General features: G+C 38.3%; 1 protein-coding gene across 1 annotated transcript in view; it reads right to left on the bottom strand.

Annotated features, from left to right (window-relative positions):
- The window catches only part of Rsph4a (Radial spoke head protein 4a), a 169780-nt gene that overhangs the window by 5918 nt on the left and 143812 nt on the right, over window positions 1–20050 (bottom strand). The window contains exon 10 of the mRNA XM_068227579.1: window positions 8037–8254. Within this exon, the coding sequence (XP_068083680.1) occupies window positions 8037–8254 (218 nt within the window). The remainder of the gene's footprint in view (window positions 1–8036; window positions 8255–20050) is intronic.

Genomic DNA, 20050 nt, shown 5'->3' with positions numbered 1-20050 from the left:
ACCCAAGCTACTCAAGATAAAAGATTTTCAGGAAACCCACCCAAACAGTCACTACAATCCATCAAGATTCTTCACACCCCCAAATTCACAAATGAGCAGCGTACAACAGCATGGTGTACCGAGCCTTCAATGTTCCAATGTCTAAAAGAGACCTCAAAATTGAGTTGAACACCATTTGTAATATAGCTAAATCTAATGGATGCAACAGTTTATTTATTGGAAAAATAATCAATAAATATAAATATCACCCCTCTACCACTTTCAAAAAGATAAACAAAACAACTCCCCCCCTTTCTATCTTTATGTTCAACGAACAAGTTTACAAAGTCACCAACATCTTTAAAAAGCACGATGTAAAAGTAGTTTTGAAAACCAACAATAGGAATGCACAAGTCTTACATAATGCCACATCCATAAACAAGTTCAATAGTTTTTCAAAATCAGCAGTATACAGGATTATTTGCAACATTTATAATTCTTCTTACGTCGGACAGACCGGGAGGAATTTTAATATAAGGTACTCGGAACACGTCAATGCCCTGAAGTACAATAAATTTTCAGCTGTAGGACAGCATATGCATGACTGTAATCACAAATTCACAGACATAAAACAAGATATGGACATTTTCAAAATCATCAACAAAGGACCCCTCCTTAACATTACTGAAAGCTGCTTCATACATATAGATCAATGCTGGCGAGATGTAGTGTTTACAGTGCACTATGTCTTCTGGTATGGGCTATATCAAATTTGTTACTTTCATTGACCTGTCTCAGTCTCATCCTTGGCTTTGACAATATGAAAGTGACCGAGGTATGAGTGATGCTAGTAATACCATTGCTTATGCAGCCAGTCCCTGTTATGAATGGTGTAAAAATATCGCTCATAGGGTCAGTTGGTGCATGCATTTCAGTGGGCATGGCAGACTGATATGAAATAGCAGCGGCTGACTCGGTGAGGAAAGCAACGGGAAACTACCTCACTCCTCATAGTATGCCTCTTCAGTGATGCCTAGGCTATTTATGGCAGTTGTTGGCAGAGCTGCAGAGGATCAAACCAGCCTTCGGGCTTAATACCTAACATACAACATACACATTTTTTTTAAATTTTTTTTTTTTTGCTAGGGGCTTTACGTCGCACCGACACAGATAGGTCTTATGGCGACGACATACACATTTTAACCTGAATCATAATCTTAATGACATTTCAGAAAAGCCAAATATCCTATTTGACCTTCTAATTCCCATCTTTAGAAACATCAAACCAACAAGTCATAATTCAGTTTTTCATAATATTCACAGCACCTTCCCTCAACAGCCATCTCTATTCCCACAACCTTCAGCCCTGCCTTAATTCCCCCCCTCCTCTCCTTTCCCCAACCCCTCCCCTTTCCCCCCTTGCACCTCTCTCTATCTCCTTGCCCCCCCCCCCCCCCCTTCCTTCTCCTTTGAATCTCACAACCGTTAGTATGAGGCACACATCAATACACCACGCACCACATGCCGCAACAAGAGGTAGGTCTCATATAACCTATGCCATTTGACTAACACACTTTCTCTCTCCTTCTATTCATTAATTTTATCTAATTTTATCTGTAATTTATTCGGGTTAACTTCATGGACACCGCAATGAATTGCGAATTTATACCAGCCACAAATTTAAAATGTGTCGTTTTAACCATATCTTCATGTGCCGTCCAGACAATGTTCAACAGCATTTCAGCATGTTTTTAACAAGCACTATGGGAACATTTCATTTTATTTACATTGGTTGATGTGGAAACACCATCTAGCAGTTCTGTGTTAGCTGGTGATTATTTACAGTGACATCCAGTGGCTGGCATACTGCTAACACCACTCAAGTGGAATTGGTGATTGATGATCTGACTACAGAATCAACATTTACCAGTTCCCGTTTTGCAATTGAATTGTAATGATTAGCAGTGATGGATCTAAAAATTCTATGAATATCAGTACAAGAAAGACTCTGGATGATGAGCATACTCCAGATGCTAAGAATTTAGAGCCTAATTTATTTTTCAGATTTTACACTTAGTTCATTCCAGATTTTAATGTTAATTGTGTGTTTGTACATTAGTTTTCATGTCAACTGTGTGTTTTTACATTTGTATAGTTATTAGATGTATTACACATTTCTGTAATATAATATGATAATATGAAGGGCATGGTTCTTGTCAACAATAACCCTGGAGAAAATTTTGAAATCACAGGAGGTGTGAAGCAAGGTTGTGTGATAGCTCCTACTCTGTTCTCAATATTTGTTGGGACTATACTTCATCTTGTTGATAGGAAACTACCAAAAGGCATAGAAATTGAATACAGGACTGATGGAGGTTTATTCATTCTCAGTAGACTGTAGACTACGAGCCAAGACCAAAAATTCCACTACATCCATCATTGAACTTCAGTATGCTGATGACAATGTTGTTCTTGCAAATTCTGAACAAGATTTACAAGCAATCTTAAACACATTTGATGAAGCTTATACAAGTATTGTCCTAAGCCTTAACATCCAAAAGATGCAGATCTTTTATCAGCCTGCACCCAACTCCACCTCCGTATGTCCTACAATCACAGTCCAAGGCAAAGTTCTGAAGAACATAGAACATTACCCAGACCTTGGCAGCCATCTCTCAGCAAATGCAAATCTTGATGATGAGATTCAACACAGCCTCAAATGTGCTAGTATGGCTTTTGGTCGTCTTCATGTAAGGGTCTTTGATTATCATAATATCAGCACTCAGACCAAGCTTTATGTGTACAAGCTACCGTTATACCATCTCTTACATATGGATTCGAAGCATGGACTACCTACAGAAGGCACATACGATGCTTGGAAAAATACCATCAACGTTGCATGAGAAGGATCCTGAGGGTGAAATGGCAAGATCAACGCACTAACATCAGTGTTCTGGAAGAAGGTAACTCCATTAGCATTGAGGCCATGATTATCAAGCACCAACTTCGCTCGACAGGCCACATCGTTTGCATGCCTGATTTCCGTCTCCCAAAACAAATTATCTACTCCCAGCTAAAGGATGGTCATAGAAAACTTGGAAGACCTCAAAAGCATTACAAAGATGCGCTAAAAACCAACATGAAAAAGTGTCAAATCAAAACTAACAACTGGGAAGCTACTGCATGTAACCGCAGTCTGGCATCATAATGTCTGGGAAGGAACTCAGCGCTTTGAGCAAGAAAGGCGGAGAACAGAAATTGACAAGCGCAATGCAAGAAAACAACGTAAGCTCGTGGAGAAAAACCAAACTACACAGCCAGTACCTAACAGAACAAATGTGTGTCAAAAATGCAGAAAAATCTGCGATTCTAGGATTGGCCTCTACAGTCACTTAAGGTCTCACAAAAACTAAGTTCTTCAGGAAGACAATCATACTCGTCTACGAGGGATAGCCCATCAGATGTGTTACATTAAGGCAAGGCTGCAGTTTGTCCCAACTCCTTTTCAATTTTTACATAGAACAGGCAGTAAAGGAAACAAAGAGGAATTTGGTAAGGGTATCAAAGTTCAAGAAGAGGAAATCAAAACCCTGAGATTTGCCGATGATATTGTTATTTTATCTGACTCTGCAAAAGATAAGGAAAAATTGCTGAATGATATGGATAGAGTCTTGGGGAAGGAATAAAAGATGAAAATAAATAAGTCCAAAACAAAAGTAATGGAGTGCAGTCGAATGAAGGCAGGTGATGCAGGAAATAGTAGATTAGGAAATGAAGTCTTAAAGGATGTAGATGACTATTGTTACTTGGGTAGCAAAATAACTAATGATGGCAGAAGTAAGGAGGACATAAAATGCAAACTAGTACAAGCAAGGAAGGCCTTTTGTAAGAAAAGAAATTTGTTCACCTCGAACATTGATATAGGAATTAGAAAGATGTTTTTGAAGACTTTCGTCTGGAGTGTGGCATTGTATGAAAGTGAAACATGGACGATAACTAGCTCGGAAAGAAAGAGAATAGAAGCTTTTGAAATGAGCTGTTACAGAAGAATGCTGAAGGTGAGATGGGTAGAATCATGAATGAAGAGGTACTGAATCGAATTGATGAGAGATCGATTTGGCTAAATTTGACCAGAAGAAGAGATAGAATATGGCACATCTTAAGACACCCAGGTCTTGTATATTTGGTTTTTGATGGAAGTGTAGGTGGTAAGAACGGTAGGGGTAGACCAAGGTATGAATATGACAAGCAGATTAGAGCAGATATAGGCTGTAGTAGTTATGTAGAAATGAAGAGTTAGCACAGGATAGGGTGGCATGGAGCACTGTATCAAACCTGTCTATGGACTGATGACTCAAACAACAACAAAAACAACAACAACAACAACGACAACAACACATGATGTTCTTAGGTATTTTTATGTGTGTTGAATTTTCTCAATAATTAAAAAAGGTAATGAACAGTGTTTTGAGTAATTCAGGTTAACTCATATTATATCCCAGGGATTCACTGGAGAGGTGGAGGGAATATTTTGAACATCTTCTCAACGTAAAAGGAAATCATCCTGGTGGTGTTGCGAGCAGCCAAGCTCATGGGGAGGAGGAAAATTATGTTGGTGAAATTACGCTTGAGGAAGTGGAAAGGATGGTAAATAAACTCCATTATCATAAAGCAGCAGGAACAGATGAAATTAGACCTGAAATGGTGAAGTATAGTGGAAAGGCAGGGATGAAATGGCTTTATACAGTAGTAAGATTAGCATGGAGTGTTGGTAAGGTACCTTCAGATTGGACAAAATCAGTAATTGCACCTATCTATAAGCAAGGAAATAGGAAGGATTACAACAACTATCGAGGAATCTCATTGATTAGTATACCAGGCAAAGTATTCACTGGCATCTTGGAAGGGAGGGTGCGATCAGTCGTTGAGAGGAAGTTGGATGAAAACCAGTGTGGTTTCAGACCACAGAAAGGCTGTCAGGATCAGATTTTCAGCATGCGCCAGGTAATTGTATAATGCTACGAGAGGAATAGGTAGTTGTGTTTATGTTTCGTAGATCTAGAGAAAGCATATGATAGGGTACCAAGGGAAAAGATGTTTGCTATACTGGGTGACTATGGAATTAAAGGTAGATTATTAAAATCTATCAAAGGCATTTATGTTGACAATTGGGCTTCAGTGAGAATTTATGGTAGAATGAGTTCTTTGTTAAGGGTACTTACAGGGGTTAGACAAGACTGTAATCTTTCACCTTTGCTGTTCGTAGTTTACATGGATCATCTGCTGAAAGGTATAAAATGGCAAGGAAGGATTCAGTTAGGTGGAAATGTAGTAAGCAGTCTGGCCTATGCTGACAACTTGGTCTTAATGGCAGATTGTGCTGAAAGCCTGCAGTGTAATATCTTGGAACTTGAAAAGAGGTGCAATGAGTGTGGTATGAAAATTAACCTTTCAAAGACTAAATTGATGTCAGTAGGTAAGAAATTCAACAGAATTTAATGTCAGATTGGTGATACCAAGCTAGAACAGGTAGATAATTTCAAGTATTTAGGTTGTGTGTTCTCCCAGGAAGGTTATATCGTAAATGAGATTGTTAATGAAGTGAGCTCGCAGTTGCGATCAACAGTATTCTGTAAGAAGGAAGTCAGCTCTCAGAGGAAACTATCTTTACATCGGTCTGTTTTTAGACCAACTTTGATTTACGGGAGCAAAAGCTGGGTGGACTCAGGATATCTTATTTATAAGTTAGAAGTAACAGACATGAAAGTAGTGAGAATGATTGCTGGTACAAACAGGTGCTAACAATGGCAGGAGGGTACTTGGAATGAGGAGATAAAGGCTAATTTAGAAATGAACTTGATGGATGAAGCTGTACGGATAAACCTGCTTCGGTGGTGGGGTCATGTGAGGGGAATGGAGGAGAATAGGTTACCCAGCAGAATAATGGACTCTGTTATGGAGGTTAAGAGAAGTAGAGGGAGACCAAGACGATGATGGTTTGACTCAGTTTCTAATTATTTAAAGATAAGAGGTATAGAACTAAATGAGGCCACAGCACTAGTTGCAAATAGAGGGTTGTGGTGACGTTTAGTAAATTCACGGAGGCTTGCAGACTGAATGCTGAAAGGCATAACGGTCTATAATGATAATGTATGTATGTATTAAAAATGTGGCCTGTGATTTCTTCTTGTCAATCATGTACTGTGCTGTACTTGTTATGCATGCTGTACTTTTGCTAGTGGGAGTAAATTTTATATGTGAGTATTGAATGTGCACATCATGATGTTTTCAAATTTTCTGTCTTCAGTAAACTGATTGTTCGTGGTGTCAGTTACTGTAGTCATCTCTTAGATCGTGAACCATGGTCAATGGCTGATGGTCCTGATTGTCAGGATGCCAATTGCTATATAATAGGAGTGGGCATCGGGCATATTCCCTCCTTGTAATCAAGCAGCTAGGACAATACAATCCGCCAGTTGTCCCTAACCCATTAGAGGAAAGATTCTCACCAAGACTATATACACACAGGGTGTATCAGTGATGATGTTACAAACTTTCAGGGATGATGAGGATGGCAAATGGATCAATTTGAGATAAGGAACCGTATTCTGGAAACGATTGAGTCAAAAGTTAAGCAAAATTGTACTAATTTAAGTCCATTTACATGCACATATTTCACCAGCTGCTCTATTTACAACAAATGTTCAAAATGACGTCCCCCTGCGTCAATGCAGGCATGGCATCGTCGCACATAGTTCTGTCGTACTCATTCAAAATTTTCCGGTGTCATTTGAACAGCGTCCCCTAGGGTTTGCTTACCCCCACAGTGCTTTTTTTTCAGACAGTCATATGTGCAGTAGAATCTCTCCTTGGGTTTTCGTACATTTACGCATGTGCCTACTTCGAATACCAGGCCTGTATTTTACTGTAGAATCCTTGATCTGACATTGCCATGGTTATGGCTGGTCATTTCTTCATCCAATTCCTAGAGCGGGACAGTGTGATGCCAATATCTCCATAACGGTTAGGATTTTTTTGTTGCTATTTTGCTTTACGTCGCACCGACACAGGTAGGTCTTTTAGCAATGATGGGATAGGAAAGGGCTAGGACTGGGAAGGAAGCACCTGTGGCTTTAATTAAGGTACAGCCCCAGCATTTGCATGGTCTGACAATGGGAAACCACGGAAAAACATCTTCAGTGCTGCCAACAGTGGGGTTCGAACCCACTATCTGTCGGATGCAAGCTCAGAGCTGCGCGTCTCTAACCGCTGGCTAACTCGCCTGGTATGGTTAATTTTAGGCCCTTAAAACATGATCTTCGGGGCCCACAGGGCCTTACCGAGTTTGTTCTTTGCGGCGTAAGGCGTAAAATGAGCTTTGTCTCGTCCTTCTATGACAAATTTGATATTCGCGTATATTAGCCTACGTTAATGTGCCAAAGGGCCTAAATATTGGGAATGGAGAGGGCTGTTAAAATTTCTTGCAGATGGTATTACCTGCATGGTCCTAAAAGGTAAGTATACAAAACTTGGTTCAGATTGGTAAAACGGTATGGATTTGGGTAAGTAACAGGTGGACGGACAGACAGACATTCTGTTTTATAGTAGAATGAAAGCTGCAGAGGACCATGATGAGGACTCCCCTGAGTTTTATTCAGCCAGGCGCACTGATACTAGTGCCAACTTTTAGGTGATGCAACAGCCATTGAAGAATAATATTCCAAACTTTAATGTTAACTATTTTTGCAGTTACGGGATGTTTTCAATTTAAAAAATAATCATCACTACATTTTGAGCATCAACATTGTTGTTAATGTTCTCAGAAACTTTCACTGTGTTTACCTTTCAGAAAATTTCTATATGGCTGCCTCAATAAGAAAACCTGATTTATACGATGACAAAAATTGGATTTCACAATTTTCCATTATAAAATTTAAACCCTGTAATAACTTGGGGGATATTTTCATAGCTCTTCAAGAGGACTGTGTCTGGAGTTAGGATATTTAGTGATAACTGACATTAGAATTATATTCACTAGTTATTTGAAGTTAATGTACCTGCCACTAGCAAAGGCAATTGCTCCAGGCCAGAGATTTGAGCGCAGCACTGCCACAGCAAAGTCTGTAAGAGTTTTAGAACTGGACTGGACAGTCCAAGGAGGAGTAGCTTCCATGGAGGTGTCTTCAGACAAGGGAGTGAGTAAAGGAGGCCCAATTTCCGGCTTAACATCTGTTTGTTCCTCTTCAGGCTCTTCTTCCTCTTCTTCCTCTTCATCCTGTAAAATATGAATTTTTCTATTCTTTAGTTTCTGATATTAGAATTATAAAGATTGGTTTTGAGTATAGTATGTATACTGTTTGATTAACTGAATTTCACCATTGCTCACAAACATTGATTAGCCTCTAAATATAGACTACTATTTTCATGCCACAATCCCATCCAAAGTAAGAGAAATTTGTTATCTCAGCACAATTCAAACATCAAAATTGAGAGGGAGGCTGTCTACATGGCACTACTTTAACCCTTAGCACTCAAATAGGATTGTCAGGTACACTACTCGTATTTATTTTTCTAAAAAAGTATAGATGTAGTGCTATCTATTCTTATGGCTATAACTGAGCAAAATCTGATTTGAAGTTCTTTACGTGATATGTAGGGCCCGCATTTTTATGTAATATCAAAGTGCTAAATATGTACATATATATGTAGTAAATATCAGTGAAATATGTAATATTCATAAAATAAAATGTAGTATTTATGCACTAGATACACACAAAAAAAAAAAAAGTTAGTGTATTTCTTTCATGATTTATGTTTGTGATATGAGCCAATAAAATACGTCCATATTTTATGACAAAGTCATCACTGTCTCTTTAGATCTTTTATATAGTCTACTGCTTTCTAATTTTGACAGCATTAAATACTGTAATCAAATTAAAGGCATAATCAAAATACTTAAAATATTTCAAAATATTGTTATGCACTGTAAATCGTGGAGTATATTACACAGTGTACTGTTGTAGCTAATTTAAGAGCCTCCGTGGCTCAGGCGGCAGCGCACTGGCCTCTCACCGCTGGGTTCTGTGGTTCAAATTTCGGTCACTCCATGTGAGATTTGTGCTGTCAGTCATTTATCATTGCCCCAGAGGAGTGTGACAGGCTTCGGCAGCTGGCACATTTCCTATCCTCGCCGCTAGATGGGGCTTCATTCATTCCTTTCCTGACCTGGTCGAATGACTGGAAACAGGCTGTAGATTTTCATTGTTGTAGCTAATTTCCTGTTGCCCTCATGCCCTGAAAATGGAACTAATAAATGTTACTAATGAAGTTAATATAGAATCTCTCTTTACACCCCTATTAAGTAACACAAATAGTACGGTACTTTTTTTAACCGTGTGTCACCAAATAGTTCTCCATGTTTTCCATTGTGATGTTTTGGTGCTGATCTGATAAAAATCTCTTGTAGGCTGAAAAGGACCGTTCAGCATTGCAGGAAAACACTGGTGCATATTTTAAAAGGTAAAACTAGCTGGGTGATGTATCTTCCGGGGGTACTTCTTGTTTGCCACTAATGCTCTTACAAACAGATGGAGAGCTTGAATAACCTGGATTTTGTTTCAAGACTGCATGGAATTTATTAGAAACTCTGATCAATGAAAGACACCTAACCATCCCAGATTCTGAGAAAGGTTTAGTGCTGTTGTATACAGTAGAGGCACTCGGGCCCTCGGGTTAGAATTCCCAATTTGAAAGCAACTTTGAAGCCAACTATAGGAAATAAAATATACTCTATATGAGATAAAATTCGCCCATTATTTTACTATAGTCTGTAAATTAAACAAGCTGACACATTTTATAAAATAATCACCTAGATATGTACAAAACTGTTACGTTCTTCACATAATATGTAAAAAAAAAAAAAAAAGTAATATTACTAAGAATATGTAGAATGAAACACAGGTGTAACCATATCAGAAGCACAGTTTGCTGACATTTTTCATTTTCAGTTGTCTGTAAGTAAAGGAATGGGACATCTAATTACTTAAGAATCTGGGCCCTACTCTTATGTAAATGTGAAATGAAGAATTTTTAGGTACGCTTTTGTTTACTTTTATCCTCTGTAGAGCACGTCTCGAAGCACACATCTCGGTGCGGTCTTGTTTCATCATTGCAAGAAGTGGGTTTCTCTTTGCCTTTCTTTGTTCTGTCTATTACTGCAAAGTCCATTGTAATATTCGAGTGTGTGCCTAGATGATGTGTGGCCCTCAGTGACCAATCTGGTACAGTATAAGAATATCAGGAATTTTGGTTGGCCCTCATCTTAATTGAAAAAATACATTCCACAGCCCATAAATTGGTACTTTACATATGTGATTCTCTATAAGAATTGCTAAAAGCTTTAATGATGCCATTAAAGTGAACTGCTCTTGGACGCTGATGCTGATTCAGAATTATTTGATAAGATAATCAGCTATGTGGAAAATGATATGGAAAGGAATTTGATAGTAGCAGGTGATCTCAGTTTACCAAATGTCAGTTGGGAAGGTAATGCGAATGACAGGAAGCATGATCAACAAATGGCAAATAAGATAATATGGGAAGACCAGTTGATTCAGAAAGTGATGGAACCAACTAGAGGGAAGAATATTTTCGATGTGATGCTGGTAAAACCAGATGAGCTCTACAGAGAAACCGAAGTAACAGATGGTATTAGTGATCACGCAGCTGTTTTTATCGTAGTTAAACATAAATGTGAAAGAAAGAAAGAAAGGAAGGTATTAAAATTAGGACTATTAGGCAGTACCATATGGCTGATAAAACAGGCATGAGGGAGTTTAAAAAAAGTAACTATGATCGGTGGAAAATGGTAAATAAAAATGTAAACAGACTCTGGGATGGGTGGTAAGGAATGGTAAAGATTCACTATATTATAACAGAGAAGTAAAGAGACTAAGAAGAGGTGGAGGTTGGAAAGAAAGAGTTAGAAATGGCTGTGGAAGTAAGGAGACATTGAAGGAACTTACTAGGAAAGTGAATCTAGCAAAGAAGTCAGCTAAGGATAACATGATGGCAAGCATAATTGGTGGTCATACAAATTTTAGTGAAAAATGGAAGAGTATATATAGATACTTGAAGGCAGAAACATGTTCCAAGAAGGACATTCCAGGAATTATTAATGAACAAGGGGAGTGTGTATGCGAGGATCTTCAAAAGGCAGAAGTATTTTCAGTCAGCAGTATGTAAAGATTGCTGGTTACAAGGATAATGTCCAGATAGAGGAGGTGACTAATACTAAAGAAGTATTCAAATTTACCTATGATAATAATGAGATTTACAGTAAAGATACAAAAGTTGAAAACTAGAACAGCTGGAATTGATAAGATTTCTGGGGATATACTAAAGGCAATAGGTTGATTTATAGTACCATATCTGAAGTACTTATTTGATTATTGTTTGCATGAAGGAGCTATACCACATGAATAGAGAGTTGCTATATTAGGCCCTGTGAATAAAAGAAAGGGTGATAGACATTTTGACATGCATTGCATGTAAGCTTTGGGAAAGCATTCTTTCTGATTATATTAGACATGTTTGTTAAATTAATAACTGGTTTGACAGAAGGCAGTTTGGGTCTAGACTGAAGCTCAACTTGTAGGATTCCAGCAAGATATATCAGATATCCTGGATTCAGGAGGTCAAATGGACTGTATTGCGATTGACCTATCAAAGGCATTTGATAGGGTGAATCATGGGAGACTACTGGCAAAAATGAGTGCAATTGGACTAGAAAAAAAGAGACTGAATGGGTTGCTATATTTCTAGAAAATAGAACTCAGAGAATTAGAGTAAGCGAAGCTTTATCTGATCCTGTAATAATTAAGAGGGGAATTCCTCAAGTCAGTATTATTGGACCTTTATATTTATATATATATATATCAATGATATGTGTAAACAAGTGGAATCAGAGACAAGGCTGTTTGCAGATAATGTTATTCTCTACAGAGAAATAAATAAGTTACAAGATTGTGAGCAACTGAAAAATGACCTTGATAATGTTGTGAGATGGACAGTAGGCAATGGTATGATGATAAACAGGGTTAAAAGTCAGGTTATGAGTTTCACAAATAGGAAAAGACCTCTCAGTCTTAATTACTGCGTTGATGGGGTGAAAGTTCCTTTTGGGGAGCATTGTAGGTACCCAGGTGTTAATATAAGGAAAGATCTTCATTGGGGTGATCACATAAATATGCTTGTTAATAAAGGGTACAGATCTCTGTACATGGTTATGAGGGTATTTAGAGGTTGTAGTAAGGATGTAACGGAGAGGGCATATTTGTTCTGGGTGATTTCCGACAAAAGAGTAGCGTTACAAAAATGTTGCAAAGTTGTATGTACACAAGTATGAAGTGGTATGTTACAAGTAACAATTCTCATTCTTGTTCTGTAATGAAAATGATGTTATGCATAAATATCTCCAGGGTAATTTAATGAAACCACCTGTTCAATGCATACCACATTTAATGTAGTTTGGATCTACATGAATTTATATGGATTTATATGTAGCTCCTTCTGAACACTGTTCTGTTTGTAATATCTCCCTCCTCAGTTCCACACTTTTTAAGATCCTGATGAATTTCTTTCAGCCATGGTACTTGGGTCTTTCTTCCTTCCTGGAAGAGGAGGATCTTATTTGCTAGGCGTTCCGGTGCCATTCTTCTCATGTGTCCATAGAAAGTCGGTTGCCTTTTCCTTATCGAGGTTGAAATGTTTTCACATTTTTCATACAGCTCTTGATTTGATCTCAGACGGAAGGTAAACTCATTTCCTGTTGCTTTCTTGGGTCCCAGAATTTTCCGCTCTTTATTTTCTATTTTGGTAATCCCCTTTCTGGCAATTGTTTCTGCTGCATAGAAGCATTCAGGTTTCACCACGGTTTTATAGCGTCTGAGTTTGGCTTGATAGGAGAGGGATTTGGACTTATATGTTTCCTGGCATAGTCTGAATGCAATCTCCATCTTCTTTGCTCTTTCTTCAATAGCTGGCTTCTCGTTGTTGTTAGGAGTCAGAATCTCCCCTAGATATTTGAATTTATGTCACCATACTTGATCTTCATTGTCCATGTTGGTTCTTTGGGATCTATGTCCATGTACTTAGTTTTCTCAAAGGATATTTGAAGTCTTGCCTTTTCTGCTGTTTCTTGCAAAACCTCTATCTGTGTAGTGGCAGCCTCTAGATTTTCAGCAAGGAACACTAAGTCGTCTGCAAATACAAGACATTCAAATTCAAGTCCAGCCTTTCTGTGTCCTATCTTGATTCCATTCGGGATATTTTTCTGACTCACTTGTTTTCACCATTCTCTTATCACCTACTCCAAGACACAGTTGAAAAGGACTGGGGAGACGCCATCTCCTTGCTCACACCTGTCTTGATTTCAAACGGTTCTGATAGCTCTCCAAGGAATTTTACTTGTGACTGGGTGTTTGTTAATGTCTGTTGTATTATATTAGTTGTTTTTTCATCAATTCCAAATTCTTTCAGCATTTTTATTAATGTGTTCCTGTCAACAGAGTCATATTCCTTTTTGAAATCTACAAATGTCATAATTACCTTGTCTGCTGCTAAAATTTTAATTTTGATTTAAGTCTTGATAGTAAATATCTGCTCCGACAGGACCATCCTTTCCTGAATCCTGCTTGGTATTCACCCAACTCTTGATCTATGTGATTATTCTATTCTGGAGCACTTTAGACAATCTCTTGTATGTGACTGACAGGAGTGATATGCCTCTATAGTTGTTAACATTAGTTTTGTCTCCTTTTTTAATGTAATGGGTGATTGATAGCATCCATCCATTCATCTGGTATCTTTTCCGTTTCCCAAATCTTGTGGAAGAGTCTCACTAACTGTTCTAATACTTTGTCCCCTGAGTATTTTAGAAGTTCTGCCACGATTGAATTTTTACCGGATGTTTTGTTGTTTTTGAGTTTATTAATGATTTCTTTTATTTTCTCTTTGGTGGGGCTGATACCAATATAAATGGTCCGTTATTGGACATTATAAATTTTCCAGCTAACTCATTCTTGGTTGCCAGCGTTTCGCCCTCGTGTGCTAGGGTGGGCTCATCAGTTGGTACCTAGCACACCTACCAATACGCTGGCTAGTGCATACCGTGGAGGTCACTGCGTAGGCTACTTGGAGCCACCGGCAGTGCCGATGCACTAAGAGACTTTGTCTCATTACCAAAAATTTATGCCTGCTTGGCCATCAGATGATATAGATGTTGATTCCCATACGGAATCTAAAATCATCTGATGGCCAAACAGGCATCAATTTTTGGTAATGAGACAAAGTCTCTTAGTGCATTGGCACTGCCGGTGGCTCCAAGTAGCCTACGCAGTGGCCTCCACGGTATGCACTAGCCAGCGTATTGGTAGGTGTGCTAGGTACCAACTGATGAGCCCACCCTAGCACACGAGGGCGAAACGCTGGCAACCAAGAATGAATTAGCTGGAAAATTTATAATGTCCAATAACGGACCATTTATATTGGTATTATAAATTTACTCATTCCGGACAAACATTTTAGATTCCATATGGGAATCAACATCTATATCATGGTGGGGCTGAGTCGAAAAGTTTGGATTGGGGTTCTTGGAAGGACATCTCTTTCTTTAGAGATTCACAGTTCACTAATACTTTAAAGTATCACAATTTTGTTTGTTGTTCAGAAGCAATTTACCGGAATCCTTCTTGAAGTGGTTAGCAGATGGAGAATACTGTATTTTCTAAGTTCTGATTTGAAGGTCTTATAGAAGTTTCTTTTGTTGTTCTTAAAATTTTCTTCAATATCCCTTAATTGGTCTCTTTCAAAGTTTCGTTTGGCGTTTATGAAAACTTTGGCCGTCAATTTCCTTTGAGTTTCTGAACCCATCAGAAATATCTTTGGTGGAGTTCTATATATTCTATGTCTCAGAACGTTTCTTTAGAGTAGCTTCACACTCATCATTCCACTATGGATGCTTTTTCCTTTTAGCGAGAAATATTGTATGTTTTGCAGCTTCTTGAATTTTTTGAACCATTTCATCCCATTTATACGTGTTCAATAAATCCAGTTCTTTCTATTATATCTTGGTTTATTTTCAGTTCTTCAATTCTGTATTTTTGTATCCTGAAAGTTTTCTTCTTGGTGTTGTTAGGAATGAATTTCATTTTGATCCTAGTCAGATAGTGGCCTGCTCCTCGTTGTACTCTAACATTCATTATTTCTTTGGGGTTATTGGTTGCAACATGATCAATCTGGAACTCTCCTAGCAGAAGGAGCTTGAACTGTATGGACATTATTTTCAAGTTGAAAGGTTCACAGATATCTATTAACCTTTCACCGTTCTTGTTTATCCTGTGGTGAGCTGAGTGTTTACCTATCACCTTTCTGTACTTCTTTTCTTTCCCTAGCTGAGCATTAAAGTCCCCCATTAGAATCTTGATGTGCCTGTCTGGAGTTCTGAATATTTCTTCTTCAAGTTGAGACCAGAAGTCGTTTACCTTCTGGGAATTCTTTTTGTTGTCATCATTAATAGGGGCATGGGCATTGAATACAGTATAGAGTTTATTGCCACTTTTTAGGGTCAGTATAGACAGTCCTGGAGATGGAGATCTGAAATCCACGATGGATTTTATTATTGAGTGGTGAACAAAGAAGGCTGTACCAAGTATTACCATCATGTTCTTGGTTTTCTCAGATTTACTAACTTTAATGGCTGGTTTTCCCTTTAGTATCCTGAAGTTATCTGCTACTGAGATTTCATTTGATATGCCTTGTTTCCTGGATGGTTAGTAGTTTTATCTGATATTTTTCAAGTACTTTTATTAGTTCCATCTGTTTACATGTATTCAGAAGAGTGCTTACAATGAGTGTTCCAAAGAAGTGTTTCTGTTTTGTCCTCAGCTTGCGGGGTGATAGACCCTCCGACTGATCCAAGTATGATGCGTTAGGGTCCCCAGAATCCTGTGCCCTAAGACCAATGAGTTGGCCCCGGATTTTACCGGCTAGGGTATTAATTGTCAAACGTTTTTCATCCATCAAGGTAGTTGTGTGAGATAGCACTTGTGGGACAGAGCAATGCTATGTCCAGGAGTAAAACCAAGTTGGTAAGGCCTGGAGTTGGTTCTTCTGCCCTCCAAGCCATTGGGAATCTTACTCTTCCACCCTGGAAACCGTTGACTGGGTGGCTTTATTGCACTCATATTAATCCCTGAGTGTAGGGCTGCCTCTTCCGCCATCTCCACCATATTAAAGTCCATCTTCTCCGCTGTAGATGTCGTTGAGGTCTTAACTCGTAACCCTGAGCTGGGACCCTTACCAGATGCTACACACCGGGTCAGTGTGCTCCGGGACTCACATAGGCAGGGGCGCCACTCCCTGGATAGGACTACCTCCAAAGAGGGTCCCTACCTGCTATCCCTTTTATTATTATTATTATTGTTGTTGTTATTATTATTATTATTATTATTATTATTATTATTATTATTATTATTATTATTATGTCCGACTCGTTGGCTGAACGGTCAGCGTACTGGCCTTCGGTTCAGAGGGTCCCGGGTTCGATTCCCGGCCGGGTCGGGGATTTTAACCTTAATTGGTTAATTCCAATGGCACGGGGGCTGGGTGTATGTGTTGTCTTCATCATCATTTCATCCTCATCACGACGCGCAGGTCACCTACGGGTGTTAAATAGAAAGACCTGCACCTGGCGAGCCGAACCCGTCCTGGGATATCCCGGCACTAAAAGCCATACGACATTTCATTTCATTATTATTATTATTATTATTATTATTATTATTATTATTATTATTGACAAAGATTTCAATTTAATATATTGTGAAACAGAACTGTTATGACGTTATGACTGAATCAAACTTAACTTCTACAAATCTCAGATTTTATGTTTAATATGGAAGCATGAGATTCTTGATACAGAACTACTTCCAGACAAATTTGATATGAGGACAATTTCCAGATACTATTTACCTTATGAACCAGTGACCAATCTGGTATTAGAATGTCAGGAATTTCAACCAATCAGAGCTGCCTATCTTTGCAGTTTCTGTTTTATCACTTTCATTTTATAACACCTATGTGCACTACTTGCTTCTTCATTTAGTTAACTGGTATCTTGAAGGTAGGGTGTAAAAAAAATATTCCTTACCACCTTTAAAGGTACAAACCTGTTTTCACATTCCTCAACAATTGCTTAACCCATTCCAGAGTCTGTTTACATTTTTATTTATCGTTTTCCACCGATCATAGTTACTTTTTAAAAACTCCCTCATACCTGTTTTACCAGCCATATGGTACTGCCTAATAGTCCTAATTTTAATACCTTCATTTTTATCACATTTATTTTTAACTACGACTGCTGAGCGTTTCAAAAGGGTGTTAAATAGAACAGAAAGAAAAGTAAGAGAAGAGAATGAGTTTTTTTTTTTTTTTTTTACAATTGCTTTACGTTGTACAGACACAGAAAGGTCTTATGGCGACCATGGGATAGAAAACGGCTCGGAGTGGGAAGGAAGCAGCCGTGCCCTTAATTAAGGTACAGCCCCATCAATTGCCTGGTGTGAAAATGAGAAACCATGGAAAACCATCTTCAGGGCTACCGACAGTGGGGTTCAGACCCACTCACAGTGTGTCATTTCAGGAATCTAGCTGGCCAAAAATCATATCTCAGGAACTAATGGACCGATTGACATAAAACTTAGTATATAACTGTTATTATTGGAGATAATTAAGGGTGTGGTCAATCAAGTACAAAGAACAATTTACTACGCTAAGAATAGAATTAGTAATTTCAGTAATTTTAATCATTTTTCATATAGCTTTAAGAAATTAAATATATGTTAATAATGGGACATACTGTTCAGAATGTTTAAAAACAGATACAGGAATACATGTGCTTACCAAACAATTTAGTCATTAGGTGCAGTTCCATCAGAATTGCTACCTTCACCGCCATTATATCTTTCGGCAGAACCAGATACAGGAGGCTCAGTTGAGCACTTCTCGTGAAAGTGTAATCAACTTCCTCTTCCTTGATTTCACCAAGGGTCCGAGGATATAAGCAGCCTATGGAAAAGGTCAGTATTTCTGTCTTTTCTGGAGTTCTTCCTGGTGAATATTTCTCTATGGATCAGTGGTAGAGTGTCGGCCTCCGGATCCCAAGATAGCGGGTTCAAACTTGGCAGCGGTAGTCGGATTTTTGAAGGGCGGAAAAAAGTCCATTCGACACTCCATGTTGTATGATGTCGGCATGTAAAAGATCTCTGGTGGCACATTTGGTGTTTACCCAACAAAATTCATTAAAAATCTCAGCCATAGATGCCCAAGAGAGTTTCGGTTTGCTTGGTCTGCTATCTAGTGGGCCTAGAGTAAAACGGAACATCGAAATTGATGAGCAGACAGCCAGATGGCATCAAATTGAAATGTCTGCACACGGTAGCTGAGGCCATACAATTATTATTATTATTATTATTATTATTATTATTATTATTATTATTATTATTATTATTATTATTATTATTATTATTATTATTATTATTATTATTATTATTATTATTGTTATTATTATTATTATTATTATTACTTCTCTGAAGCACCTATTATCTTTATTCCTGGTCTTCTGGGCTTCCTCGGAGAGTTGTCCAATAGGTGCAGTACAGTGCCCAATAACCTCCTCTCCATGAACCAAGAGTTTATGCAAAGTTACAGGCATGGACTACCATTTGTATTTTTGTAAGTAGGCCTACAGTTTCCTTTTCCTACATTCCAAATGCCACTTTATCAATGGCATACCCACACGAAAGAGTTTCTAAGATGACATATAGATGGTTTATTAAATTTAGATCTATTCCAGTAATATCGGCAGAAGTAGGAGCCTCCCTGAGGTGTCTTCTAGCGGTGTTTTCATCATTAGTACTGCCAGCACTTTGCTTTGGTATATCAACCAATAGACCCGTTTCCTTCCTGAACTAAGCCAGTATATTCTTCTTTCTTTCTTTAACCAGTTTCTTCTCCTCGGCATCCCTTTTTTGTCACTTTCTTATGTCAACTCTGTATGCTTTATGTAAAAGGCATTCGAAACATCGAATCCATGCATGAAGTGGTGATAACCCAAATTTAAGTGTTGTTTTGATTAATCTCTCACTCAATTCAGGAATATTACTCAACTCTTTAGGGGACGCACCACATATATAGCACCTTTGGGAAGACTGATAGGAAGATAATGCACTGCAGACTTCTTTATTGATTGACCCTGTGAAAATCTCTGTTTATAGCAACTTTGGTCTGAACTGCCACCACAGCCCAACTTCGTTACAAGTTTTTACTGATACCTACCTTCTTGATCTGCCAAATTCAATGTATTCCCTTGTATTTGGCAAATTTGGCATATCTGTATGGTCAAGCATTGCTTGTAATCTGACCTCTGCAGATGAACCACAGATATCACTGGGGCAACATTCGTATTTACTTTTTCTCGTTAGATAATACTAAGGGTAAAAGTTACAGCTATATGTTTTAGCATTTTCCCTCAATTCTTTGTACTGATTAGATGACAATTGCAAATCAATTATCTTAGCAAGAGACTGATCAGGTGAGATTGTCGGTTGTTCTTGCAAAAATAAATTGCGTGACCTTTTCATTTTTGTTGCACGTTGAGGAGAGTTCACCAACAATATCAGCAGCGTCCTTTATCCAAGAAGCTCAAAGACTCATCTGAGTGGCAGGAACTATCTCTTCTTGTGATTTTTCATTAAGAAGTGATCTAGTTTTCCTTCTCTCAGACCGTTCACTCGCTTTTGCAAACAGTATACTCGGGCGTCCTCGAATGCTAGTACTGGCAGGCTCATCCTGACATTGTTGTAATACACGTCCTTCTGCAAGGCTCACTCTCTGGTCCAACCAACTTTTATGGTACTTCAGGAATTTGTCCTTTTTTCTATTATATTTTGTCCAGCGTGATCTAATTTTAGCACACAAAATACTGACCGATTTCCTTACTGACTTGGATATATCC

This window comes from Anabrus simplex, chromosome 1 (assembly GCF_040414725.1).
Source record: "Anabrus simplex isolate iqAnaSimp1 chromosome 1, ASM4041472v1, whole genome shotgun sequence".
Lineage (NCBI taxonomy): Eukaryota > Metazoa > Arthropoda > Insecta > Orthoptera > Tettigoniidae > Anabrus > Anabrus simplex.
This window is presented reverse-complemented; position numbering and strand designations above follow the sequence as displayed.